At 34.9% G+C, this 8,966-nt stretch overlaps 1 protein-coding gene across 1 annotated transcript; it reads right to left on the reverse strand.

Moving 5' to 3' along the window:
• Positions 1–587: 587 nt before the first annotated feature.
• Positions 588–4,161, reverse strand: LOC137024965 (nuclear factor 7, brain-like). Its single transcript, XM_067392940.1, has 5 exons — positions 3,607–4,161; positions 3,111–3,206; positions 2,766–2,996; positions 2,619–2,641; positions 588–2,536 (listed from the first exon to the last, which is right to left on the reverse strand). The coding sequence occupies exons 1-5, from the start codon at positions 3,979–3,981 to the stop codon at positions 1,987–1,989; spliced, it is 1,275 nt and encodes a 424-aa protein (XP_067249041.1). The 5' UTR covers positions 3,982–4,161; the 3' UTR covers positions 588–1,986.
• Between the last annotated feature and the right edge of the window lie 4,805 nt (positions 4,162–8,966).

The following is an 8,966-nucleotide window of genomic DNA, read 5'->3' on the forward strand; positions in this document are numbered from 1 at the left end:
CTTGACTTGACTTGCATGCCCGAGAGGCGTTTCAAAGATGGCCGTCGAGTGAAATGAATTCTCTTAAAAGGACTTTGGTGCTGGGCGCTGTGAAGAAAATAGATTTGCAATTATTGATCTTTAAACAAGAGTAGCAGACAACTTCTTCACGACAATGTCTTTTTTATATGCCTTAACAAGTAGAACAATGAGCATTCGCTTATACTTAACACCTATACTTTAATGTTTTTACATTTTAACAACAGCTTCCTACCCATACAGCAATATATATATACAGCTATGGAAAAAATTAAGAGACCACTCCAAGTTCAGAAATCAATGTTAAGAGGTCTCTTATTTTTTTCCATAGTTGTATAATATATATATATATATATATATATATATATATATATATATATATATATATATATATATAATTATTTTTTTTTTTTTTTTGTGACCAAATATATTTTAAATATAATAAATGTGTTGTAAACAGTGAATCTCAATAAAATATATAATATAATATTTTTTTTTAAATAGAAATTATATTTAGTTTCAACACTCATATACCAAAATATATTTCAAAATGTATTTTAAGGGCAAGAAATTCAATTTTACAGTAGCCTACATTTAGGATAAATGCAAATGGATGGAATAGTCAAGACATTAAAACTACATTAATAATATTTAATAATGCTTATGTATAAAAAATATATAGAATTTGACATTTGCCATTTCATAACCATATAATTTAAAGAGATATTTTATGTTTTATAAGTTGCAAAATTAAAAAGAAAATGACAGAAATTATTAGATATATTTGGTCAAGCATGGTAACGTTTCAGACTACTGTGTGCTTAATGATAATGAAATAATGCTTTTTAATGAATAAAAGTAAACTTCAGTGACCAGTAATCTGCAACTAATAGAGATATTCACGCTTTTTTTTTTTGTAAAGCACATTCCACAAACAATTCAATCCGACTGTTCATTTGCTAGCGATATAACACCAAATATAAACATTTATTCACAAGATCAACACACTAATCCACAAGAAACTGATTAACATGAGCTGTAACCGACTGTCATAAAACTTTGAACGGTGGACACTGATGTCACTGCCACATGATAGGCTGAGGTGCATCACATGATCCAAGTTAACCGTTACACTTTTTCCAATAGTAAGAGATACAGACCCTCTCATCTCCCAATAATAACACAATATGCTTGTTTGACTTCATGACCGATTGGTGGCTGACTTGAAGCAGTGCATGCTAGTTATAAATGTTGTCCGACTTGAGACAGAATGATTGTCGGAGAGGAGCTGAAAACGGAGACTTGAAGTCGGACACTTTTTGCTTCCCATAATGACGCTCATGTTACGTTCAGATACTTTATCACAGCAGAAGTGAAATAAATACAATATTTGTCAAAAATACAGATGTTTCTGAGACATTTTCATTCAATACTTTATGTACTGCTTACAGTGTCTGTTTGTACAAGAATAAAGTTAAAAATAAACATATTATTTAAATACCAAAGTGGGGTCTACAATTTTATCAGTTTTATTTTGATAAACAAGAAACAATGTAACATCATGACTGCATGAAAAGAGCTTTAACTGTTATAAAAATTCAGATTTGTGAGCATTAGTGGAACTGAAGGTGTGACAATAAACATGAAACACACGTGATCGCTGTCATGTGGTGAATCCGGCCAATCGTGGATCAGCTGTGTCGTCATCAGAGCTTGTGCAGCTGCTCTTGAGAAACTGCACTGGCTGACTCAGTCAACTGCTCTCAAATCGCTCTCGCGGTACTTTGAAGCCATATGTCACAGTCACATGGCGTTAGCGCTGTCTCAGGTCAGACAAAATTTCTAACCAGCATGCACTGCTTCAAGTCGATCTCTCTGCGCAGCGCTGCATGAAGTCAAACAAGCCTAATCTCTGGAGCAGCTGAACCTGACTGCAGAATCTGGTGCTGCAGCTTCACTCACTCATATTTAACTGTGATTTTCTGCTGTTACAAACACTTTAACTGGTAAAATCCTCAGAGGGGAAGTTGTGCAGTGATTATATAAGAATGGAAAGACAGTCTCTGTGAAGGATGTCCTGAATGTGCGCAGACAGTTTTTGGTCACAGGATTAGAGAATGACACTGTTCCTCCATCATAGTCCAGCTGAACTCTCACACGCTCAAGCTTCTCTTCAACAGTAAAGAGGGTCAAGCGTTGCTCTGGGGATTGTGAGCTGTATTTGCTATTCATGTACCGCACACGCCAGACATTAGACTTAAAGAAAACTTCTCCCTTCCTTTGGTTTGATGCTGTGGTTCTTCCAAGACACCAGAGTGTATTGTCACCAACCTCCACATCCCAGCAGTGTGTTCCTGAGTTAAAGCCCTCAGAACTCAGGACACATAGATAAAAGTCAAACCTCTCTGGATTATCAGGAAACTTTTTACGTTCATCACTGAATGACACACTGGTCAGATCAGTAGAGAATGTGAAAGCTCCAGAACTCATCTCTGGATCCGGCTGTGAGATCTGGACTCTGGAGGAACATTCAGGAGTCAGAACTGCAGTGAATTTGAGTTCAGATCCACTGAGAGAAGAGATACGAGCAGCTCACTCACCTTTCCATTGTGACGGTAAAGTTCTGGAAAATAAAGAGTTTGAAAACATTTTAATATCTTATCAAACTATTATTGTCAGTGAGTCTCTCTATACAACATTGACAAGTAGTTTTATGATCAAAGAATGAAGCCAGATTCATTTGTCACCTTTAGAAACGAGACGTCATTGTCTGTCATCATCTCCTCCATGTCTTTGATTGTGTGTGAAAGAGCTGAGATGTGTCTGTTCATCTCCTCCAGCTTCTCCTTCATCTTCTGCTTCTTCTGCTCCTCTTCCTCCCTCAGTGCAGTGATTGTAGCTTCTTCTTCATCTCTGAGAAACTGATGAAGCTTCTCAAACTCTTCTTTAATCTGACGCTCTGTTTGCTCAGCTTGAGACTGAAATCAAATCACATTCACTTCAGTCAGCTCTGTATTAAAACACACTCCACTAATGTCATTAATAAACTCTGTGTGTGTGAATGTGGAGTATTTAACTCTATATATCCTCACCTTGATGTGTTCAATTATTCCATCATACTTTGCTTTCATTTGTTCTCCATGTTTTAGCTTGGTTTGTAAGGATGTCAGTGCTGTATTAAATTCCTCCTACAGGTTAAGATGAAAATCTGTGAAACTTATGTAGCTAAGAGGTTTAAACATTGTATGTTTGGATGCTTTTGTTGTTATATTATTTAGTAACCCGTGACATTTCTACTGATTTTCAAACCAAACATGTTTTGTGTCAATGCTTAATTGTATTGAATTAACATTAAAAAGTGATGCTGGTTTAATATCAATTTTGCACCCACAATTAATGTTGAGAAAATGGTGAGATTTCAACAAATCAATGGTAATGACATTGAATCATCGTTACACTGTGATTGATTCTGCATCATTGCTGTCGAATCAACACTGAAATGATCAAAAATGAATAAATGGTAATGTTTAATCAACAGCTGGAGTGCCCTCTTACATCAGATCTTGAAGTGAGAGGCATTTGTTTTACCTTGTAAGATGAAAGCACTTCACTGATGGGTCTGAATGTGTGATTGGCGTGTTTCTCTGAGTCTCTGCACACTAAACACACAGGCTGTTTGTCCTCCAGACAGAAGAGTTTGAGTTTCTCACTGTGTAAGCTGCAGATCTCCTCATTTCCCTCCTTTATCAATGAATCGCACAAGTTTTTTAACGCTAGATTAATTGGAGGTTGACTTTTTGAGGATCTTCTCCTGCAGACAGGACACTCCTGAGAATCCTTAGTTTTCCAGAACTTTTGTAGACACTCTTTACAAATACTGTGACTACAGGACAGAATAACAGGAACCTTGAAGATTTCACAGCAAACAGGACAAGAAAGCTCTTCCACAGATTTTGAATCCATTTCCTCGTCTTGTAAAAGATCCAGTGATCTACAATTTACTTTCACTTTCTGAACTTTGGTTTGAAAAGTAAATAACCATTACAATCAAAATCTAATCTGGGTTAATTCAGAAATACACAAAAATCCTGATATAATTTGTCCTTCTCTGTTCTTCACAACACTGACTCGTTTCAGCTTTCAGCAAAAATGAAAGCTAGAAATAATGACTAGTCACTTCCTGGTAGGTTTTGTAAGAGGGTGGAGTTTCTGAAGACAGACTGGTTGTAGTTTAACCGTTTATTTTATTTGTGCTTTCAAGCATATTCTGGACTCAATGGACTGAATAAAGAATCAAGTGAGAATATGTAGTATTAAATATGAGAAAATTATAAGAGAATTTGATCCTATAAAACAAAAGTTGAATAAAATATATATTGAGATTGAGACTGTCAGTGTGTGGAGGAGACACACATTTCATGACTGGATTCATGAGCTTTCAATTCAATATCTATTCATTTTGATACATGGATATAGTACATGTTAATTTTTCTCAAGGACAAAAATCTACTGTTGTGAATTACACAGCTGGTAAATGATTATTAAAGGGTAATTAATAACTGATTTGTATAAAATGGATTTAAGGCAGGTTTTATAATACTAACATTATGATAAAAAATGTTAATGGTATAAAATATAATGAATATGTAATATAGTTATTTTTTTTATTTTATTTATTTGCAAAATGTTCTCTAGACTAGTTTACGGTCAATAAATGGCTTCTCTGAGTATGTTACCTGACACATTGTTTACAAGCTGTTTATGCTGAAACACTGATTGAACGATTACATGAGACATGATACATTTCAATAATTGTACTGGTTCTTTCAAATGGCTCTTTTTTGTCCCCCAAAAGGACACCAAATAACCAAATTATATAAGGAGTCGATAGAATTCATAAATTTATGCACACCAAAGCAAAAAATCTAAATAATTAATATTTAATATTTAATTTTAATAATTTTATTTCTCAGTGTATAGTATGTGTAAAGTGCAACAGCAAAGAGCTTGTTTACATGTTAGACAAGTTGCAGTACTGAAAAGGACTAGTTTGCACATCAATATAACAGACTCACATGTGCTTGTTGTATGACTGTACATCACCTCAGTCGTCTTTATACTGATTCCAATCATCATATATATATATAGTGACAATAATGTCACAGACCTGCCAGGCTCCACCATCAACCAATCACAGTGCACTCCCTCACCCGAATACTGATCTCACACACCTGTATCCCATCAGCACCTTAATCAACAGACTACTTAAGCACGCCACTAACCTCTAGTGATGGGCAGATCGAGGCTTCGTGAAACACTGAAGCAAATGTGCCGTGATGTGTCGAGGCTTCGAAACAATCTGACACCCGTCTTCACGGTGACCCCTAGTGGTCAGAAAAGTGTAAATACAACAAAACTCGCCAAACATGCATTAAAAATACCCTTTAACAAATGTATTGCAAAAGTTTTATTGAAAGTAAAATCAATCAAATGCAATTAACTAATCATCTAATAAGATTAAATATAGAGTGTCTGTATAATACGTGTTCTTTTATCAATTTTAAAGGCTTGTTTCTCTGTTCCATGGCTCAAGCTAAACAGGCCAATAAGAGATTAATAACTACCATTATTCATTTTAATTATTCTAATGTCTAATTAAAACATCTACAAATGTATAAAACTGATCGGAGATAAAGTAAAACCATAGGGTAAAGCCCTAGACACTTGTTCAATAGTTCTCAGTGAATCTGCATGATTCATGGGCTCACATTATCATCGCCCTTTACCGGTGAACCACTGAAATTTCAAAATGTTTTGAAACGTTTCGAAACAGTGATGACGTAATGAAGCCTCGTTTACTAAAATCACATGACTTTAGCAGTTTGATACACGCTCCGAATTACTGATTCGAAACAAAAGATTCATGAAGCTTCGGCGCTTCAAAGCAGGCAGTGAAAGTATTGTCCACTTAGTGTGTCGATTACGGCGACAGTGTAGTGTGTACAGGAGAATCTTATTCTGCTTCTCTTCAGCAGACAGATCAGGATCATTAATTGCAATGTGGAATTTGACACATAGAGAACACATCTTTGGCAGGATGACCAAAAACCAGGATAAAGTCATAGACAAAGATGCTCCAGTAGAGGCTGAAACTTGCTGATGATTTTACTCAAGAAACATCCTCTGCATTTTTGCTGCAAGTCACTAGGAAGGAACTTTCTCCCTGGTGCTTCACGTGGGGCATAGTGGCTTGCTCTACAAGAAAAAGACTGTGTGTGTGTATTCAAACCTGCTCCCCCTTTGCAGTGTTCTCTTCTTGCCTGAAACACCGTTCTCAAACCATTACTTTGCAATGCCTTGGACTCTATCTTTCTTGACAGCTGAAATGAAAATTAAAAAACAAAATGCAAATGTCAGAAATAAACACGTCTGGGAAAAACTACCTACACAATCTTGAGATTAAAAAAGCCTATTGCATGGTGTAATATGATAAATCAGTTATTTTGCCTGATTACAGGCATTCACTTGCAGACACAGAAGAGCAATCATGAGCAAATATTTTTTAGATAGCCAGTGTTTCTCAGCCTCCAGTAAGGCTCATATATCCTTTATGAACACCAAACTAAATGTTTTCCTGAGTTCTCATATTTTACTAGAAGTAAAAGTTCAAATGCAATTAACTACACAACATACATAAAAACAGTGCACCTTTGGAGCTTTTTTCGGATGACAGTCTTCTTGGACAGTTCAGCAGCTACTTAAAGAATATTATTTTTCAATATGGATGATAAAACTATTCATTTCATCCTCACCAATGTCTTAATATGTCTTTGTTTTGCTTTTGTGGTGTTTCCACATTATATTCCTCATCTTGTAAAGCCATAAACTCCAATAGTCTTTTGGAAATTAGATGTTTTAACCACAAAAGTAATGCAAAGAGAAATAAGGCAAATTATTATTAGGTGTAAACATAATTATGAGCAAAAATTGAGAGAAAGATGAGGGATAATAATTTAAGGCAGGCATGGCAGTGAGTGTATCATTCTTTACAAAAATAACAAGAATTAAGGGTTAGTTCACCCAAAAATGAAAATTCTGTCATTTATTACTCACCCTTATGTCGTTCCACTCCCGTAAGACCTTCTTCATCTTCAGAACACAAATTACGATTTTTTTATAAAATCCAATGGCTCAGTGAGGCCTTCATTGCCAGCAAGACAATTAACACTTTCAATGCCCAGAAAGTTATGAAGACAAAACTTCTGCTACACTTTTGCTACTGGGCAGCAGTCATATAAAAACAGAACAGTTCTATCAAGTAAAGGAAAAAATAGCTTAGATTGCACCTAAATTAAAGTAACTTTTTTTGTACAAGTTGTACTACAAACACTTCACAATGAAATTAGTATCTTGTCAACTTCTGAAGACAAAAGTTATGTAACTGGGAGGCTGTAATAAAACTTCTAGTTCTTTCAGGTCAAAACTCCACATACTCGACCATGACTTGTGTTTTCTTCCCTTTACGTTTACGTCCACCTGCCATAAAAACAATATAACTGGCAGACAGGGATACACATCTGATTCTTTGAGAACAGTGACTTATTAAAGGTATTTTATTTTAAAATATATATAAAAATATTATAAATGCAGAGCGACCATTGGTTGGTGTTGGATCTGGTGATGGTTGTGGATCTCTTGCTGGAGTTGTACTGGGTCCTGTAACCTCCTTTTGACTGTCAGGTGAAGATTCTGTTGTGCTATAGGTGCAGAATCTTGCTCGAGGTAGTCAGAAGGAGTGCAGGACAAATATTATAGAATAACACATAGAATAAGATGTATTGTTTTGAATGGGAGAAAGTGCAACAGGCAATATGACGGAATAAATCACACCTTTTAAATAAGAGCCAATTGCTGATTTGTAAAGTCATCGCATCGTTGCAGCGGCCGTTGGAAGCTCCGGTTCCTATAGAAACAGTAGGACACACACTTATAGAGACGTACACTTAGGTCTGCATATGCGCATTAGCTTGATCCAGCCTGAAAAATACCTTTTTGTGTCATGATTTGAGCATTTAGAAACAAAATTTATGAGACAGTTGTTGTCAGATTTCATTGGTGATTTCAAATATTACATTTTAATAGAAAGCTTTGCAAACAACTTTGGAGAATTTGATGTTTCCCCGTTTAAAGAGATAGGAGCTGCACTTGAATGCCCGAGAGGAGTTTCAAAGATGGCCGTCGAGTGAAATGAATTCTCTTAAAAGGACTTTGGTGCTGGGCGCTGTGAAGAAAATAGATTTACAATTATTGATCTTTAAACAAGAGCAGCAGATGACTTCTTCACAACAATGTCTTTTTTATACGCCTTAACAAGTCGAACAATGAGCATTCGCTTATACTTAACACCTATACTTTAATGTTTTTACATTTTATCAACAGCTTCCTACCCATACAGCAAAATAAATATATATATTTTTGTGACCAAATATATTTTAAATATAATAAATATATGTTGTAAACAGTGAAGCTCAATGAAATATATATTTTTAAAATAGAAATTATATTTAGTTTCAACACTCATATACCAAAGTATATTTCAAAATGTATTTTAGGGGCAAGAAATTCAATCTTACAGTAGCCTACATTTAGGATAAATGCAAATATGGATGGAATAGTCAAGACATTAAAACTACATTAATGATATTTAATAATGCTTATGTATAAAATCAGTAAAGTACATACTTTACAAATTTAATATCTTCAAAAAAATACTAATATACGCAAATATTTTTGGCCATTTTACTTTGAAATATATTTTAAAAGATTTCTTATCTTTTTTGGCTCCTCACGTTTTAACCAATACAAAGGGACAATTTAATAAAAAGTGATCAATAATTTCTTAATTTATGGACAGTATTTTTCTTCATGTTACATGCAGGGCTCTGTGT

Source organism: Chanodichthys erythropterus, chromosome 8, assembly GCF_024489055.1.
Source record: "Chanodichthys erythropterus isolate Z2021 chromosome 8, ASM2448905v1, whole genome shotgun sequence".
Classification (NCBI taxonomy): Eukaryota; Metazoa; Chordata; class Actinopteri; order Cypriniformes; family Xenocyprididae; genus Chanodichthys; species Chanodichthys erythropterus.